This window comes from Etheostoma cragini, chromosome 15, assembly GCF_013103735.1.
Source record: "Etheostoma cragini isolate CJK2018 chromosome 15, CSU_Ecrag_1.0, whole genome shotgun sequence".
NCBI classification, from domain to species: Eukaryota; Metazoa; Chordata; class Actinopteri; order Perciformes; family Percidae; genus Etheostoma; species Etheostoma cragini.
This window is the reverse complement of record NC_048421.1, coordinates 4,678,802-4,698,891: the sequence shown is the minus strand read 5'-3', so window position 1 is coordinate 4,698,891 and position 20,090 is coordinate 4,678,802. Positions and strand designations below refer to the sequence as shown.

General features: G+C 39.5%; 3 protein-coding genes across 4 annotated transcripts in view; 1 reads left to right on the top strand and 2 right to left on the bottom strand.

Annotated features, from left to right (window-relative positions):
• Positions 1-6,446: 6,446 nt before the first annotated feature.
• On the bottom strand, positions 6,447-10,733 carry ndufab1b (NADH:ubiquinone oxidoreductase subunit AB1b). Of its 2 annotated transcripts, none has more exons than XM_034894519.1 (5): positions 10,499-10,733; positions 9,308-9,427; positions 8,423-8,510; positions 6,810-6,930; positions 6,447-6,690 (listed from the first exon to the last, which is right to left on the bottom strand). In XM_034894519.1, the coding sequence occupies exons 1-4, from the start codon at positions 10,649-10,651 to the stop codon at positions 6,839-6,841; spliced, it is 453 nt and encodes a 150-aa protein (XP_034750410.1). In that variant the 5' UTR covers positions 10,652-10,733; the 3' UTR covers positions 6,447-6,690; positions 6,810-6,838. The 2 variants fall into 2 exon arrangements, with proteins under 2 accessions (XP_034750410.1, XP_034750409.1); XM_034894518.1 differs by having other exon boundaries at positions 6,447-6,686.
• A 277-nt stretch (positions 10,734-11,010) lies between these two features.
• Positions 11,011-15,122, top strand: dctn5 (dynactin 5). The gene is made up of 6 exons (XM_034894514.1): positions 11,011-11,264; positions 11,435-11,503; positions 11,636-11,754; positions 11,944-12,055; positions 13,855-13,957; positions 14,046-15,122. The coding sequence occupies exons 1-6, from the start codon at positions 11,217-11,219 to the stop codon at positions 14,141-14,143; spliced, it is 549 nt and encodes a 182-aa protein (XP_034750405.1). The 5' UTR covers positions 11,011-11,216; the 3' UTR covers positions 14,144-15,122.
• c15h16orf72 (chromosome 15 C16orf72 homolog) overlaps positions 12,063-20,090 on the bottom strand; it is a 12,662-nt gene continuing 4,634 nt past the window's right edge. Inside the window, exon 6 of the mRNA XM_034894513.1 lies at positions 12,063-12,100. The gene's annotated coding sequence lies outside the window, so the exon portion shown is untranslated. The remainder of the gene's footprint in view (positions 12,101-20,090) is intronic.

Sequence of the window (20,090 nt, the reverse complement as noted above, 5' to 3'; positions counted from 1 at the left end):
TACAAGATATAAAACAAAACGGGGTATCCCCTGTGGAAAACAAGTTACGTTTCTCTCTGCACATATGTCCACTTTGTTTTAGCCCAAAAACATATCAGTCGGAATACTTGAATCATGCAGGCCAATTCTATAATGTGAACAGATGGATATTTGCTTCCACGTAGTGCTCTTTCAGACCGAAAAAAGCTTCAATCAAGCTCATTTATATATATATATATATATATATATATATATATATATATATATATATATATATATATTTTTTTTTTTGTTTGTTTCATTCGTCATGTTTATTTGAATTCCAGTTTTTTTCATTTTTAACGTTTTCTTTTAGTTTTTTTTTTGCATTTGTTTGCTGACAATGTTGGAGTATGAGCTTTTTAACTTTGCACTGAATGTGGTTTTTCTCAGTATATATAATCTGCAATATAGAGGGAGCAGCCAGTTTTTCCAGTGTAGCTGTTTACTCATTGAGGTCCTTACCGTATGCGTGTGCAGGTATGTGTGTGGAAGTAGTGTGTGTGTGTGTGTGTGAGAGAGACTGGTTGTATAAATGAGTGTGCGCTCCTCTCTGCCTTGGCACGCCTACCTTACTGCGTTGTCGTGGAGTTCAAGATCAACAGATAGTTAAAGAAAAAAGATGACTTAGGAGGATTATCTGGTGATAGTAAGAGTGACATTAAAGTATTGCACCAATTTTGTTTTAAAACTAAAGAACGTTGAGCTCTGCAGTGCAAAGGACTGTAGCCGCAGCTGGGACTAGCAAGCCCCGCCCGCCCAAATTATGGGGGCGGGGCCAATCTAGCAAGCCCTCCCACTAGCCCCCTAGTGGGCAGGGGGGAAACAGCACTTTCAGAATAGGCTTTCAATGTTTTGGAGGTGCCACACTGCAACCTCTTGTTTACAAGACTTAGGAGGTGGAACGTGTGTTCATTCTTCATTTTAAAGAGAAGATGGAATAAAATATAAAATACTCAAAAAAATGTATATAATAAAAATGACAAAAAAAATGACAAAACAGATGAAAAACTTTAAAAAAAAAATGTAAACTCTTATTGAGGATGAAGACGATGCTTTGTAACTCTGGGAATTCGGATCAGTGTTTTTGGCCATGGCGTTGGTTATTTGAATTATTCCTCTTTGTCTGCTATATAACCAGCAATGGTTCTCAGGAAATCAAGCCAGTTTCCCCCCCCTTGTAGGTGAATTAAAAAAAAACTACTACTCCTTGTAGGAAAGGAAAATCCAACTTCTAGCACTGAAAACTATGTATAGGTCTGTAGGTTTTATTTTCTCTGCCAAATAACTGCTTTAAGCTGGAGAAGCTCAACACACTGCTTTCAATATGCTGTCTTTTGAGGGATGGGGGGTCCTAATGTGGAGGGGGGAAGACGGGCTGTAGAAATCCCCTCTCTCCTCTTCCTCCACTGATGTAAAAATCAAAAGTGGAGGGTGTTTATTGTGTGTGACTGTCAGTTGAAAATGTTCTGTCTTGTCAGACTTACAAACCAAGAGAAAGGCAAATCTGTATCTATGCATACTGTAGCCTCTTACATGGCCTACCGAGAGGCGTTTTTTTCCCTTCATTTGTTTTTTTTCTCATGTCTCACATGTTTTAAATGTTAAAGTACAACAAAATGCGAAATATAACTTGTTTTTTTAAATCGCTCTCATTGCCACAAAAGGTGTTTAGAAAAAAGGAAAGAAATACTTTAAAAATCTTTTCGTTTTGGATGAAGATAATATTTTAACAGTGCAAAAGTCGTCCACATTTCATTGCCTTGATCCTAATTGTGTCCGAAGATGCAACAAGTCAAGTGGCTTCTACCTGTTTACAAATAGAATATGATTGTATTGTACTGTTTTTTCTTTTCTTTTTTTTTCTTTTTTGGTTGGGGGAGGGAGGTGTACTCATCTGAAGTTCAAGACCTGATGATCGTGTGTGTGTTTGGGTGTGTGTGTTTGCTTGCTCGCTCTGTACCGGCAGATGTGAATTCTACTGCTGGGGGGGGGGGGGGGGGGGGGGGGGGGGGGGGGGAAGGAAGGAGTTGTGTGTGAGAACGGCGTGAATGTACCAGGCGTGTTTGTTGACAAAATACTCGTGTGAATAATAGATTTACCTATTTACCAGTGATTGTTAAGTTACTATGATGCACAATTATCGGGGAAAAACAAAGCTTCAGAGAGTGCGGTAACGAGAAGTCAGCATTAGCGAAGCCATGGACCTTAATTTCTTTTTTTTCATTGTGTAATTAATCTTTGTTAAGCCTGTTGTGTGTATGTGTGTTTTCCCCGCTGATACAGGTTTTAATTTCAGAAGTACTAGAAACATTGGCTTAAGTTGTTTTTTTTAAGTTTAGTTGTGAATATTTAACAACTTTAAAGCATGCGTAGCGAGACAGAACCTTGAGTATTAGCCAGACTTGACAGTGGTGTGTGCCAGTATTGAACTGCTCTCTACCAAATAATTCAATCATACAAAAGACTAGTTTACTTAATTCCAGATTTATTTGCTTAAAATATATATAAAATCTCTTATCTGTATTTGTTTTGTGTTGTTTAACAAATGTCATCAAGTGAAACATCTAAACCATGTTTCTCAGTTGTTTTTGAATTGACTTAATTTGACAAAATTGAATTAAGGAGCCTTGGATTTTGCACTTTGGCGGGTTAGAGGACAGGCTGAGTGACTGGTGAGCAAAGCCAAAATGGTCAGACCGCGTGGTGGTGTAGTTTGAGTTTTCTGGTCTGTCTGAGGGCTGTGTGTCTAAGTTTTGTGTGTGTGTGTGTGTGTTATGACTAGAGAAGATGGTGCTTTGTTGGCCCCAGTGAGGTAGCGAGAGAAGAGGGAGGGGGTTGTTGTCGTCCTCTCCAGGTTTACCTCTCCCTGTTCACTGGGCCGTTCGGTCAGAGCGGCGACATTGCCACGCCGCCTGGACTGAGCCAGAATGTAGCGGGAAAACGGTTTAAAAGGTATGAGTGACGGCTGGAGCCTCGATCTGCCTTCTCTGGCACCTGATCAGCCTCAAACCTGGAACCACCGCACGGGGAACATCCAGTAAAGCAACCACTGCTCACTGTCTATGTATTTTAATCAGTATTTAACTACTGTTCTGACCCCGCCTGGTTGTCATGGTGATGCTTGTGTCTTGAACTTGACTGAAATGGGGCGAGGCTTCTTGTTGGCCCATAGTGACTCAGGCAAGGAGATGTGACTTGTGATTGGCTGGTTCTTCCTGGCTTTTCAGGGACACAGGGTTACACTTGCCTCTTTCATGGCTTATCCAGGATCAGCTCTCCCTCTCCAACTCCTAAGCTGCATGTGAGGAAACACAAAACTGACAGGAAGTCTTGGGCAAGTGAACTCTAGATGGTCTATATTCCCTTTCTGCTCTTGATGAAATTATTTAAAACTTTGTTCATTCTGATTTTGACGGTGCTTCTCTCCTAGTGCTCACCAGTGCGCAGTTTTGTCCTTCCTCAGTATCCTTACGTTAACCAATTAGTGGGACAAACTGACGTCTGATCAGCAGCTCAGGAGGCAGCAGGTCTATGCTGTTATGGAAGGGACAAGCGACGTCTGTAAATCGCCTCTCATTGATGTTACCGTATTGCTTCCAAGCTTTCTTTCTGTGTGTCTGTATGGGTGTCTGCGTGTGTGTGTGTGTGTGTGTGTGTGTGTTTGTTCATGCCAAATCAAGGGTGAGAGGGAAGGAAAGGATTGACACATTTTTATTTTTTAGTTGATGTGTAAGTGTGTATATTTAAAAAAAAAAGAAAAAAAAAAAAGATGGACAATGTTAAATGCTTGAAGAAAAAAAAGTCATTTGCAAAAGGATGATGTGAGAAAACCTTTTTCAGTAAGTGAAAACCACCATGAGCAATGTACAATCCCCAAGGCTGCCAAGCAGCTTCCCGACAGGGCCAGAGGAGGGGAAGAAAGGAGGGTGGGAAAGGAGGGAAGCTGGCTGGTGAAACTCTACTACGTTTTAATGTTTAATAAAAAAATAATGTGACTCTGTTTTTCTCTTGACTTAACTGTCCTGTGAGCAAATGCTATATTATATCATAGTACACACCCAACTGCTCCTGTTGATCAAAAGCGCTAAGGCTATTTTTTGACACAAAAAAGAAAAGGAAAAAAACTGAGAATCTGTCTTTTTGTTGTGATTTTACATTCAGTATGAATACACAAAACCCTGAAAAGCTTTAGTCTAACCAGCACAAAGATGTGGGTGGGTGGGGTGGGTCATCGGGGTGGAGGGTGGGTATGGTACTGAGGGTGGAGATGGGTGTTGCTCAGAGAGACTATGCAGTGGAGTGTTAAACCCAGGCTTCCATGTCCACCTTGGGTTTGTTGCTTTCTTTAAAAAAAAAAAAAAAAATCCCAATTATTTTTTAAAAACAGTTGAGATGGAATTCCCAGTAATATTCCTCATGTCGTGCCATCGTTGAATCGTAGTACTACTACTAATAATAATATTACTACTACTAATAATTAAAAGAAACTTCATTACCTAGCAACCGTCGGGCCAGTTGTAGCAGGAGAGGACAGGGTGAGATTTGCAAAGTCCATTTCTATATTTTCACAGCTTGTCTCCTCGATAAGCCAAGGGGAGTGAGGCCGGTGAAACTGCAAATTTTACACAACTAAACGCAACTGTTTTTTTATAGAGATTCTATCAATCCAGTGTGTAGTTGGATCACCTGTAAACCTATTATGCACATTGCTTTGGGAGACTGTTGAAACTATATATATAATATATGAGAATAAACGTACAGTGTCTATAATCAACCAGAGGAAGTCTTCCTCTCTTACAAACAAAATGGGAAGTACCTTTTTATTTTCAAATGTCTTCCTCGGGTCATCAAAGGATTTTATCTTAAACTTTGGGGGAAACTGCACTTTTTGAAGGACAATCTTTATTTGTATGGGTATAGAAATTGACAAAAACGAAGTCGCCTGATATTACAAGATATAGAAAACAAACTCCAGTGTGCTCTAATGATGAATGTCTCCTCTGATGCTGTCTATTTGTTTGGTTTCATTTAATCTTTTTTATTCTCCTTCCATTGTTGCTTGGTTTGTTCTGTATTTTTTTTTCTCCTTTTTTTCTGGATTTTAGTGCTCTTAAGCGAATATGTACTAAGGTGTAGAGTAGTAAGTAGTAGGTCTTCTGTTGGCTGTACTCGTATACTGATTACTGTTTGTAACCCTCTGGCTCCTGCAGCCGTCATACAAAGCTGTAAAACTTGGGTACAACCCACAATAAAAGACTAACAATGACTCAGCGGTTTCTTCCTTGGTCTTTATTTCTCCTCATCTGCTTCTTGATAAACCCAAGTGATAGTAGTAATCATTTAAATCTAAATTGTAATTTAAACCAGTGATGAAGAAATATTAATTTAACTTGAGTAAAAGTCCTGTATCCACACTTCCACTTAAAGTATAACCCTCTTTATGTGAATGTACCCAAGTCAAACTTTCATTTAAAAGCGTAATTGGGACGGAAGCACCACTTTTAAGATGAAACGTGTTTTAAATCAAATGGCCTTTTGAATGGGAGAGCTAGGGGCACTGCAATCGCATCAAAATCACTTTTTAAAAACACAAACTTTGCTCGAAGTATCACCTGGGTCTCTACACAGCAACTCTAGCATTGACAACATCGTGTACAAACCCTTCGACTGGTGAGATAGTAGCGACCGGAAAAACCGTACAGCCAAAGTAAGTCGTTCAAAGCCCTCGTAGTAAACTGTGCACAATGGTCTCAGTGCTCGAGATGCGTAGAGACCGTGACGATACTTCTAGCAAAGTTTCAGTGTTTGTAGTCTTGGAGTCTGTCCTAATTATGCGTTCAAAGGAAAGTTTGACTAGGGTACATTCACAAAAAAAATCAGACGTTGCATTTTGGTGACAGTTACGCTTTAATTTGAAGTACAGAAGTACTGCCAGCAAATTAAAGTATTTGTTTTGCAGAACATTTCCCCAGTGATATATCTAGATCTATGTAAACTTAATTAAGGTCATAAACTCATGTTTATCTGAAGAGTGACTTAGTAACTACAGCTGTCAAAGATGGTTGTGTACAATATTTCCTTCTGAAATGAAGTAGAAACCATAAAGTACCAAAGTATAGTAATTGAGTAAATGTAATGACTTTGTTGATTTTAAGTGTCATGTGTAAACTAAGTTTATTTGTACAGTTTAGAGATAAGTCAGTTTAAAAATCGTAACTTAGTGAAAATATAAGTTGAATATAAATTAAGTGAAACCACTAGATCTTCATTTAGTGTTAGTGCTCAGTTTCACTACACATCCTTGTTTAAACGACTACATGACTAGTGTCAAAGCCAGGCCTTTATTTCTGATTTTGATATTTTAACTTGACATGTTAATGCTCCTCCTGTCATATGGAAATTAATATCACAGCAGAGACACAGAATATACAGCATGTGTATTTATTGATCTATTCATGAGAAATTATACACTGAAACCACATTGTGGAGCTGCAAGGAAATAAAACAAATCAAAACTGTGATATAACATTTTAATTTTGTTTTTCTCTATGCTCCGAAATAACATGTTCATTTAAATACAGTCAGACGTCGACGATGCCCTAATGCACAGAAGAGCAGACAGGAAGGAAGTGGGAAATTTCCTGCGGGGTAATGCTGGGGTCAACCTATCTGGAAGAAATATACAATACGGGTGAGTAGTGACCACACAGGAACAAATGGCCTAACAACAGAATGTGTAATTGAAATGGTGGAGGGACACAAAACAGGACTGACGGAGAGAGACTTGCCTCTGTAGTGGACTATAGCGGATAACAGATTATTCATAAACGTCCTTCTTGTCTGCAATATACTGTACAATGTCCGCCGGAGTCATCAACTTTTCTGCTTCTGCATCAGGGATCTCAAAGCCTACGAAAGAAATACGACAAAAAAGGTCAAACGCAGACTTGGATTCTGTTAAAAGTTGTACTTGAACACAACACGGAGACTAACCATCGGCCAGCTGGCTGCTGACATGCAAAGTCTATTTCCATTCAAAAGAACAGATGAATGAACCCTTTTCATGCCAACCTAAATATGTTAACGTAAATATTGTCATTGGCTTTTTACGGTCAATGAAGACTAAATTTTTTTTATTTATTATACATTTTAGATAAATTTGAGGATTAACCCTTGTTGTCTTTCCGTTAAACATGAACTTGTGCTTTTCCGATGTTTTTGTAATTTTTTCTGATTTATCTGTCACTTTTACACACTTGGCGCTTTTTTAAAAACTTGAGCTTGTTTGATAAAAGGTTTTGGACATTCTTGAAATTCATGGTCAACAAACCTCATTTGTATCCAACTATTCATACGTTTTTAATACTAAAAAGGCAGAAATAATTAATCATTTTGACTAATAGTTAAGATCAGAGGATGTTGAGTGAATCACATCATGAAAGTAATCATTAATTTTACCTTAAGAAGGTTGAATGGAATCATCCATGTTATTTTTGGGCAATCTTGTTGAAAGAAATCTAATATTTCCGATATAAAAACACTTTGAAATGGGTCAAGTGTTAGGATTAAGACACAGGGCTGCAACCAACGATTGTTTTCATTTAGCTGAAGTTTTTCTCCAAAGCGACTGACAAGGAGATATGCACGCATGTATACGCTGTATGTAGATTTAGTGTGTCAGAACCCGCACGTCTCTGATGCAACTAGGGGTCAAGTGTCTTAGTCAGGGACACATTGGATGATTTATCGCAGTAGGAATCCAACCCGGGTCTCCCGCACCAAGGCATGTGTCATATCCACTGTTCCACCCCAGTGGCGCGAGTGACTTTATTGATTGGTCAACAAAATGTGTAAAAAAAATAGTGAAAATCCCCATCCCATTTTCAGGTGTCTTGTTTTCCATCGTCGTTAGTCCATAATCTAAAAGATATTCAGTTTGCAATGATTTAAAACACCAGCAAATCCTTACATTTCAGAGGTTGCAACCAACAGTTTAAAAAAAAAAAAATCAACGATTGATTATCAGAATAGTTGCAGATTTGTTGTTCTGCTGATCAACCAATAGATTAACTGATTTATCATTGCACCATTATTCTAATACGTCTTAAGCTAAATAACCAAAACGGATCTGGAAAAAAATGTATTGAACACAGATCGGTTTTATTAGCTCATGAAAAGTTGGTTTTGGAGATTGTCGCAGGACTGCAATGATGAGGTATTTTGCTTGTGGAGGAAGAAAGTGTCCTGTCAGTGCACTGTGACATCAGTGATTCAATAGGCAGCACAGCCAGTCCCTCAGTTTTAAGTGTAATTAGAAAATCACACGGACACACACCGGGGAAACTCCCTTAAATGCTGTGCGCCCCTGACAGACTAGCAGTTACACGTCATGCTGACTCACCAAACTCATCCTCCATGGCCATGATGATCTCCACCTGGTCCAAACTATCCAGACCCAGGTCTTTCATGAAGTGGGAGGCTGTCTGCAGCTGTGGAGCAGGAAGTAACACGAACATTAGAAATGCCATTTGATTCTGAACAGAAGAGGATGGCATATTGAGCCACGTTTAGCTCTGTCTGGATATGAATCATAGATAATACCAGCAGACGCTGATGAATCAATGGTTGTGTCTCATTAGCTGGATTATCTACCTACAGCACAAAGGGAAACAAAGCGTACTTTATCAGCCTCTCACAGAGCTGGGCAGTATATTGATATGAGACTAGATATCTTAGATTTTGGATATAATATGGCATAGTGTTGTCTTTTCCTGGTTTTGAAGGCTACATTAGAGTAAAGTTATATCATTTTCTGAATTTACCAGACTGTTGAAACTGTTCTATTATTTGCCTTTACCCACTTAGTAATTACATCCACATTACTGATGATTATTTATAAAACATCTCATTGTGTAAATATTTTATGAAAGCACCAATAGTCAAACCTACAATATTGTTGCGGTATAAATAGAGATATTTGGTCAAAAATGTCGTTATATTTGATTTTCTCCATATCGTCCAGCCCTACTGTCACATCCACCAAAGAAGAACTCAATGTCATGTTTGCATGGTATGATAAAATCACTGTTTAAGCAGGTCCAAAGTTGATGATAAATAGATCCAATATAAAACATTCAAATTCAAAGATTCAAAGAACATTATCATATGTAACCTGTTGAGTACCAGACCCCAGCACATCCATTGTTCAGTGTATTGCTTGTTTTAGCTTTTAGAGAATGCAAAGCTGATTTTCTATGCTAGTTGATACTTTCTCTCTCTCTCTCACCTTCTCAGGGTTGATCTTGTCGTAGAGCTTGAGGACATACATGACACGGTCTTTGATGGTTTCTATGGTGAGGGGGGGCAGGTCCCCATACTGTCGGCACAATACGCCCACTGAGGGGATCTAAGGAGGAAAGAGGAGGAGGACAGGGGTCAGGGGCAGGGATGATGAGGCGGACAAAAGCCATGGAAAACCACGAAGGGCAAAGAGGTAGTGATCACAAACAAACGGAACCAACGCCTGAATTAGCTTGAAGCTACGTATGCTCTTTCAGTGTGTGGGTCAAAATGTTAGCAGGCTGTAGCTCAAGAGTACGATTACACTCTTATTCACGCGTAATATCTAAAAGGTTACACTACAGTAACACACTCTTTCCAGGGTTGTGTTGAAAAATAACAGGCAGCAGCTACAAGCAAACCTGAACACCTTCCTCTAGTACTTGCCATCACTTCTAGCTCCTAGTATAATAATAAAACACAAATTTAAATTCCTACTTTATAGTCTTTAAAACACTTTTATGCTTTGACTCTCCAATACTAATAACGTATTTACTCAACAGCAGTCTGGTCCTGACTACTTTGATTATCAAGCGATGTTTTTCAACAATACTGAAAAGAGATCTAGAGAGAGTGCTTTTTGCTTTGTTAAACAAACTACCTGATGACCTGAGATCAGTCCCAACTATGTTGGTCACAATTTCTTGTATTCTTCCCTCTATTGTTAAGGCTCCATTTAATGAAATGTGCTATGGATATGTAAGTATCATCGTCTTTACTGACTTTAAGTAGGCTAATATATATATAACTTGCATTGTGTATAATATCCTTGTTGTGACCTCTAAGGCGATTAGGTTTACATTTAAAGCATCGTCCATATGGCTCCAGATCGCTGGGGACACAGGGGCAACAACACAAATGTGTCAATGAACTCACCCACTTTGCTAACTAGCTAGCTAGCTAGCAAACAAGCAAAACATGGCTGTTGTATTATCAAAACTATAACTTTAGAAGTTTCGTGGACGTCGGGCAGGATGTCACACCAACATCTTTTTTAACTTATTGTAAAATAAGCTGCTTGCATGCCATCATGCACGTTTAGCGGGCTAGGTTAGCCTGACAGTTTTGAAAGACGTCGGTAGGTCACAGCAGCGAACTGACGCTAGGCCACGGCTGGTCAAAGTTACCGGAGACTCACCCTGCTTTGACCGACCCACCGCGTCCTCCGGCTGTCTGCGGCAAAGGATAGAGGTCGGTGAACGGCGGCTCTGAAAGCCACGTTACCGGAGGAAAGCCTCAGCGAGGGCCGGGCGAGCGTGCGGACACACTGCTGCAGGACACGGGCCGCCATGACGGAGAAAAGTGACTCTGGTGGTTCCCAGCGTGCAAGGCGAAGAAGAAACGGGGTCACGCATGCGCACAACTCAAGCTGTCTATATTTTGCATCTTTATTTAATTTGTGCTGTCTACAATTTTTTGTAGTAAACTGAAAAAAAAAAAAAAAAAACTATAAACATTGACTTTGATAAAATGTGAAATGCAAAATTGCAGAGGAAATATAATTAATCTCAGGGAAGACCAATCAATAACGGATTAGCACATTTGTTTAATAATTACATTACCAAATGACCTGGAGGAGCAAAATACTAATACATTTATAACTAGTATACATTATAACTCAAATATAACTGCCATATGACTGTTTTCATTTGTTTGGCTGAACAAAATCCATCGATGATTTGGCACTCAACTGATATTGTCTGAAAGCCATTCTTCGAGTCTGCAGAAGAACTGCTGGGCGCTGACAGCAGAGCTGAGAGCAAAACAGATAGAGGATTATTTTTGCTGAGTTATCCCCAGTCCCACTGTCTTAACTATTTTTTATTATAATATATATCTTATATTTATTCCCAGCCATGGAGTTGTCGGAAATACTGTACAATAAAGCAGAGTACATTGAGACGGTAATGTGTGATTTTTAAGCCGTTGTTAGCTAGCTAGTCGTGGGCTATTTAGCTAACCGAAGCTAAACGGGGCGTTGGATAACTGAGCTAATTGTTTGTGCTCAGTTTAGATAGGCCGTAAAGACACACTTTTTTTGCAATTGTTAACCATTTTTGTCGTTGTATTTCAGGCTTCCGGCAACAAAGTGAGCAGACAGTCAGTGCTGTGTGGGAGTCAAAACATTGTACTCAATGGCAAAGTAAGGAAAAACGAACGTGTAGTATACAGCTTTCTGTCCGGGCAGTTATGTTGTTGTTTATGTACTCTGTTTGGCTGTGTTATACCTTACTGTGTTTGTTTGTGTGTGTGTATTTGTTTTCTTTTCTTCCAGACTATTGTCATGAATGACTGCATCATCAGAGGAGACCTGGCTAATGTGAGGGTGGGCAGACATTGTGTGGTGAAGAGCCGGAGTGTCATTCGACCTCCTTTCAAAAAGTTCAGCAAAGGGTAAAGCATCCTTCTCTAATGACAAATTGTAGCAGATTGATATTCAGTCAATTTATCAATTATTGGCTAATTGTTTCAGCTCTAATCAAAATAACAGGTGTATGTGGTGTACGTCATTTCTGTTTGCTTTGGACCCATTACACCTGAGCTTCATTTCTTTCTGCTCCCACCCTCTATTGCTCCCTCCAGGGTGGCGTTTTTCCCGCTGCACATCGGAGACCATGTCTTCATTGAGGAGGACTGTGTGGTCAACGCAGCACAGATTGGTTCCTACGTCCACATTGGCAAGAACTGTGTCATAGTGAGTGGAATGAAAGTACACACACACACACACACACACACACACCTAAGCAACAAAAGGAAACATGATGATGGAGACAAAGCTCTGCCACAGTGAGAGGGGACATAAACAGAAGCAGTGTCTTCTCTGGCCTGTTGTGAAACAGTCACATGGTAGTCATGTTCAGATTAACTGAGCAGCAGCAAACTGCAGGAAGGCTGCTTTGAGCGGGCACAGACCTGGGATGGAATATAAAAAGGAACACATTTAATTAATTAATTAATTTAAAATGTTATTGCAGTTGAGCAGATGACATTTTAGTATCATTGCCAGGCTAGATTCCAAAATTAAAAAAGCTGCATTTAAAATGCTTATACAAACCGAGAAGTCTATATGTGTGCATCATTTATTTGTAGTTTAAAAAGTGTATATTAAATAAAAGTAAAACAACAGGCAAGTGCCTTGAGATATTAGCAGAGCAATTAATACTGTCCTTCACCCCGGTCTGCATGCTGACACACTGGCCTGAATAATTGCCACTATAGAAAATCAATATTCCTATCATTTTTATTGTCTTCATCTGAGTTTATGTTTAAAGTATTATATAACGTGTGGGGTGTTTGTAGGCTACCACACACGTGTGTTCGCTGTTACTGTGACTGTTGGTACAGATGTGATTCATTACATACAATCCCGACAAATGTTTTCAAAGTTTCCTAAAGGCCCTGATACACCAGACTGAAGGTCGTCCCTCGGTCAATGTTGGGTCATCGCTGAGCGTCGTCGTTCTAGTTTTTGCGTTGTGTTCCACACCGTTGGCACAAGTCGGCGGCTTTTTGGCCGATTGAGCATGTTGAATCCGCGACGTCACTCTGTTGGCTGTTCAGCTTAAGCGAATCAGTGCATGAGAAGAGAAACGGAAGTGAGGGCCTGCGATCGAAAACAAACTTGTTATTTGAGGTAAGAATTTATTTTTAGCCTTTTAACTCATTAGCAGAAACGTTTTGTAATTGTGTGATTGTGTGCTAGCGCACAATGAATATAATTTGTTCTTCCAACAGCGGGTTGTGTTGTTAATGTGCAAACCGGCAATTAGCATAGCGTCTTGAATCCCTGAGGATAGTATTCTGGTTTCCAAATTTGAATGACGAAGACAGACTACCGTGACCTGCTGGTGTGGCGAGTTACGTACAGTGGCTTGCATAAGGTTACAAACCCATGTTAAAGTTGATTAAAAAGAGGAGTAAAAGAAAACATCTTTTGGAAATTGATCTAAATGCCTTAATTAAAAAAAATATAGGAAATTATGATGATGATGATGGGGGGTGATTATGGGGGGTTATTTTAATTCCAAAGGCCAAGGGAACTTTATCAGGGTGGATAGTATCCTGGATCTCTGAAATATCTGGCCTTTTTAATAATAAAAATCTGCCTGCTTCTATGGGAATTTAACATTGGGCTGTGTATACCTATGCCCCCTGTATTTTATGGCAGAACGTTTATTTATTTACAATACATTATTCATTCACAAAGAAAACTGGTGTCATTAAAAGGTTAAATTTTCCTAAATTTACTTAATTAAGGCATTAGGATCAATTTCCAAAAGATGTTTTTTATTCCTCTTTTTAATTAACTTTAGCATAGGTGTGTAAAGTTATGCAAGCCACTGTATATCCTCTCACGCAGACTCATAACGTACATGCTAGTTAGCATTTGGCTGTACTGCTTATTGCTTAGTTCTGAATAGCCCTGATCAATTGCTTACCATGATCTAAGACACAGAATGAAGAAAACACTTTAGTTTGGTTTGTTGTGTGCAGGGTCGTCGCTGTGTGCTAAAGGACTGCTGCAAGATCTTAGACAACACCGTTCTCCCTCCTGAGACCGTGGTGCCGCCTTTTACTGTCTTCTCTGGATGCCCAGGTCAGCTACGCCACACAAACACACACCTGACCCCTCCACTTCATGTTCATCTGCCAGGTATTTAACTGTGTTTGTCTATGTCTCTCAGGTCTATTTTCAGGAGAGCTCCCAGAGTGCACGCAGGACCTGATGATAGATGTAACCAAGAGTTACTACCAGAAGTTCCTGCCTCTCAGCCAGATCTGAGTCCTGCGCTAAAACCGTCAGCAGGATCCACACCCTTTCCAACCAGATCCAGGTCAGGGTTGGGGTCGCTCATCAGAAATGGACTCTGAGAGCTCACCTTCTATCCTTCACGTCCCAGAGGCCCTGAGTTTCTCAGCTCAAGGACAAACATTTGGTCCCATTACGAACCCTTGTGTGATTCTACTTTTTGAATTTGAGAAAAGCACACAAGGAATCAAATCTGATATAGCTGAAGAGGGTTGCAGCTCCAAATTGCAATGAGAGTCTTAAAGTCTTTAGTAAACTGCAAACAGAACGATCATGCTTACCATCCCAGCCGATCTGAGATGCCTTCAAGGGGCACGGATAAAAACCGTCAATCTACAGGCGCTCAGTTTTAGATATTTCTTTCTGACGAACACTTAGATTTTTTTTATCAAGTATGTTCTTGTAGTGTGATACTTTTTCCTGGTCCGTGTGCTGTGGAGAAACTCAAGTACCTCTGTGTGGCTGCTGAGAATCCCAATCTTAGTTCTCTGACAGCAGCTGTAGGTGAAGATGAGAAAGTGAAGGAGCTATGAAAGGAAGGTGAAGGGTGGAGCTGTGTAAACAGCATGGACCAAAACAATAGCAACACTAGTTGTGGTTAAGGATGTTGGTTGTACGTCTTTGTTATTCATGTCAACATTTCATTTGGGAAACAGGGCAGCACACTCATATCAGCAAATTGTTAAAGGTATTCTGTTGTTTTAGTCTCTGTCATTTTTTTTCTAATGTTGAAGAACCTGTTTGCTTTCTCCTTAACTGGCTAATGTAATTTGTCATAAAATGTATGGATTTTAATTTAATAATGTTTGAAATTATCAACTGCAATGCTAATTTGAATATTTTAACGTGTGCAGGACAGACCTTTTTTCTGTTAGCATACAATAGCCAGAGCCAACATCAAACAAAGTGCAGCAATTCAGTAAATATAATATAATAAATGCTTGAAAATCTGCCTCATGTATGGACTCAGCTCTGTCTGCTCTACAATGCAAAACGCCTCACCACTTAACCTTCTACTTTTCATGCTTCTGCAACTAGGGGCAAGTTTTTTGTTTGCTCATCAATTTATACGCTAATTATGACAACATTTTAGACCAATTTTAAATTGGATGAATCGATGACATTATATGCCAAAGGTAAACTTCACTGCAACATCATAATGTTCTGCAAAACCCTTTTTGGCCAATATTCAACGCCATAACTCAACGGAAGTGGAGACATTTGGTCACATATTAAGTTGGTGACACTAATCTTGGGTGCCCACCTTGAAACTGGGAGGTGTGTGTGTGTGGCCAAAAAAATACAATTAATTCCTTTTTTAAAATTGTTTCAAAGTCTTCACTACATGTGTTATGAGTCTGGACAGACTTGGATGTAAACTGCAATTTTACTGGTTGGCTTTACAGATGTTTCACGAGGAAGGAAGTGCATTTAGCACTGTTTTGGTAATACAAATGTAAAGACAACTTTACCAGAACATTCCGCAAGGCAACTTTAAGCTACTAGCTAGCACATTTTAATGTGCCTTGTGGAGACTTATTGTAAACAAGTTATGTCTACAATTCCCCCCCCCACCAAGACATTATGCGTATGCTTGAAATCTAACCAATATGTCCACTGCATTTCCTTCTTCTTTAGACGTTTGAGTACTGCATTGTTAGCATTCTTGTTTACTTGCTAGCTAGCAGTCTTCTACTTTTCGGCCTTTGTTGGCACATCACTGCCACCTGTTGGAGAGTGAAATGGTGTAAAACCATTGGCTGGACTGTTTGTGTCACCTGCGTAAGTGATCTTAACCCTCCTGTTGTCCATGAGTCAAATTTGACACCTTTTAAACCAAATTACCACAAAAAATGGATTGGATTCCTTACAACGCTCTTTGTAAATACAATTGATCACTTTCATTCCCGATGAAACTCATTCCTCTGATCTTAACTATTATTATTATTATAAAATAATATATAATTTCTGCTTTTTTTTAAACTCATATTAGGTATAATTCTATATAACTGAGGGTTATTGACCATGAATTCCAAATAGTGTAAAACTAGTGGTAGTAAGGTGGTGTTAGTAAAAACAAAAAAAACTAAAAAGGGACAAAAGTCAAATTTGTCAGTTTTTTGACCCGGGAGGACAACACAAAGGGTTAAAAAAAAAACTACTTCAATGTGCTACTGAGGGTCAAAAACTCCAAAAGGAACTTTAAAGAGTAGAAGGAGACAGACAGGACTGAACAAACTCAACATTTCTCATCAGAATGTGAGTTCTCGAAGAAATGGACACTAAAAATGCCACAATACAATAACAGAAATTTGCTGGCTTGTGTTTGTACATATCTTTTTCATGACGTGGAAAATATGGGTTTTCTACAGCTATCCTCTGGCACCACCTAGTGGCTTAGAGCAGGGTTAAGTTCAATGTCATTTCTGAGACTAATAACTGAGAAAATAGGTCATTATAAACTCAGAAACAACAAAACAAAATATCCCCAACAATCCCACAGTATTTCAAATGCATGACTCATGTATTTTCTTTCACCCACCTGTAAATGTCAACTAAATAAATATGTGGTGTGAAAGCACAGACTCCTTTATAACAAATACATCTTGCTTTTGTATCGTCTCTTGTGAAATATAAACATGTTCAGCCACTCCTACTTTTCCAAAAGTTTAAGAGCTGCAAGTTAATAGACAACATGCTTGTTTGGCATGTCATTAGAGAACCCTCATTAATTTAATATAAAGCAAATCCAATTTAGTAAAGCAATTCAGACAAATCTCAATTTTTATTTTATTTAATGAAACATAGTCCATCCGATTGCAACTCAATGGTTTTATTTATTTTACAATGTGAACCACATATACCATACCAACAATTAAATGTTAAGTATATAGATTAGCCATTTATTATTTTTCAAACATAAGTATCAAGGAACAGCCGATAATAGTGTTGGCTCCACAGACACGTGGCATGAGTCAGCCTTTTGAGACATGTGGATGAAGGCCGGTGACTGGCTCAGGGGTAGAAAAGAAAAACAAAGTGCCCCCGCAATTAGGCCTGCACGATTAATTGTTATAAAAATCGCAATCTCGATTTAATTTTTAAATGAATGATTTTAAACATTTTTTTAGACTGATTCTAATTTTATTTTACAAGCCAATTGCTTATTACTAACATACTGTAATATAGGCGCTGCAGTGCTCTCCCTTCTCTTCATTGAGGCCTTTATGTTTACAGGCTTGTGGTGATAAGCAATGTGATATAGGTGCCAAAATAAATCTGTATGTTCATTACTACCAATTTGTTTTGTTGTGGTTAACAGAAAAAAAGGATCATGGTAGAGAATCGTGATATCAATTCTAAGCAAACATAATCGTGATTCATATTTCCCCCCTGAATCGTGCAGGCCTACCCTCTATTATAACCAGGCTAATCAATGGGGGTCAACACTGCAGGCTGAACAGTGGGACTATAAAGACAGCACAATCCTGCTCCTAGCAAACTCTTTAGTAGCGCGTTTTGTGGGGGGGAAAAACTAGCCGTTGATAGTCTGAATTTTAGGTTCTTCTTCCTGTCAGCAGACACTTCACATCTTTCCTTAACGGTCATGTTGTCATGCAACAGAAACACTAGGAGGTTACAACTACTAATTTGTAACAACAATCACCATTTGGTTTCAGTTGAGAATGCTACCAATGCGGAATGTCATATACAAAACAGCGAGTAAAGTGCCTGGAGAAAGAAACTACTAAAATGCATTTCTCTGATTTAAAGACAAGCCTGTGGACAGGCCATCAGGTCAGTCCTCAGGATTTACTCCATCTCCAACACCATATTCTGCCATTAGCACACACAGAGTGTAAAGCTGTCTGATGGACTCTAAATGTGACTTTTAGGGAGAAACATAGATCCTTCCTGTGTTACATTATTCACTGCACTCGACCTGTGATAGCTGAAGCTACCCAGAATGTACAATGAATGTTTTTTTTATTATTGTTTTTTATACCGTTTCAAACCAAGACCGACACATCCTCACCATGAAGTCGCTTAATGAATTACTTGTTGACCCTACTGTAATTAGAGACTCTCTGTAAGCAAAACAAATCTCACTTTTCCAATTTCAGGTTTACATTTTTGTCAGTCTATCCTTATTTTGACAGAAGCAATGAATCTAAGCCCGGTTCTTTTCTTTCACCGATGAGTCAGGGATCATGTAAGAGTATAAAAGCCAACCTATAACGCAAAAATGAAATCTGTGACCAAAATGTAACAAGTTAAAAAACTGGCATGCTTTATACAACTAAAGAAAACCCACTTTCCAGGTCATAAAGGTGAAGGGGAGTGAACAAGTCAACAAAAAGGGGGAACAGAGAAGGAAACACTGAGATCTCACAAGTCAGCAACAGTGGGTATTACAGGTATCTGACTCACTGACAACTTACTGTATCACTATTATGGCAGGGCATCACTGGAAATAGACAACTCCAAATTTACATTTGTTAGGTAGCTTCCTATGCTAAATGAAAGCATATTGCAACAATTGAGTTCAATACGAACACAAACAAGCTTAGATTTAAATCCAATAATTCGTTTAGACCCTATAAAATCAGTACAGTACCAGTTCATACGGTTCACCAACTGCTAAATATACCCAAATTTCAGCCTCATGTAATATCAGTGTCTCCCACTCCTCTCCATTACAGAAGGATAGAAGGCAACTATTTCAAGAATGAAACAATCTCACTAGAGGTGTGTGTGTGTGTGTGTGTGTGTGTGACTGCTCCGTTTCTAGTCATGTCAAGGGTTTTCCTTTTTCAAGCAGCAACTTTGTGTGGACTGACCTCAAGCGGGCCTGTTAAGGGCTGGACGAGGCTTTAACTGGGACACAATGGAAGAGCTGATTTGTTTGCATGAGTTAGAGGTGAAAGCTAAGTGCAAATGTCCTTATTGCAACTCATCAGAATAATCACAAGATCACATAAAACAGCAGCTGCTTTTGTAATAAGACTAGAGTAAAGGGGGGGGGGGGGGGGGGGGGGGGGGGGATGTTGCAGTCAGTAAACAGGCTGTCTAAAAGCTGTATACACAAAGAAAAAAATTGCTTTCCATTGTCCTCAAAAAAAAAAAAGGTGGAGAAAGAATGCAAAATTAACTTGGCTATCACTGGCAACAAACCTAAATTGTTAACACTTGTGGTTGAAGAACTAAAAATAAGGGTGCCTGGCTGAACTAAATCAAAGCAGAGCAGTTAGCAGAGAATAAAGTTACATGCCATCAACCTAGTAGCCAGAGAAATGTGACTGGTTACAAGCGGGAGACAAAGCAGGATGATGTCACAGATGTACTCCACTGGGCGATTTAGCTCCACCACCAACAGGCAGAGCTGCAATGACAAAGTAACAAGGAACAGGTGTGTTGTTTGACACAGAAGTGAGTCTCTGACAGAGCTGGGTCCAACATTTGGCGAGCAACTTGGTTCACTGAGTGAGACGATTTGATCATGGCCCTCACTTCCTTATTAAGGTGGTGGGTGAGGATGAGTGAGGTTAAGGGAGGGAAGGGCACAAATGTGTCAAGGATCGAGTGGCCTCTACTTTTCAAGCAGCATGGTGCATTTCGCCCCTTTGAGATCTGTCCGCATCCCAGTATGAGTTGGTGACTCCCTCCGTTGTCTCCTTTCCTCGGTAGCGATGTCTGAGGAGTGCGTGATGTTGTCCAGACCTCCCAGTAACCCACAAACTCCCATTAAGTGTTCTGATTGCAGATCAGTGATTTGTAGTAATAGTGGGAAAGGAGAGAAGGAATAGAATTCAGTCCACATCTGAATAGACCGCACTGAGACCTTCAGTCCGCATTTTCAGCCGAGGTTTCTTGTGCACAGCCAGGCATTCAAGTGTCTGTCCATCTGCCCCACATAAGC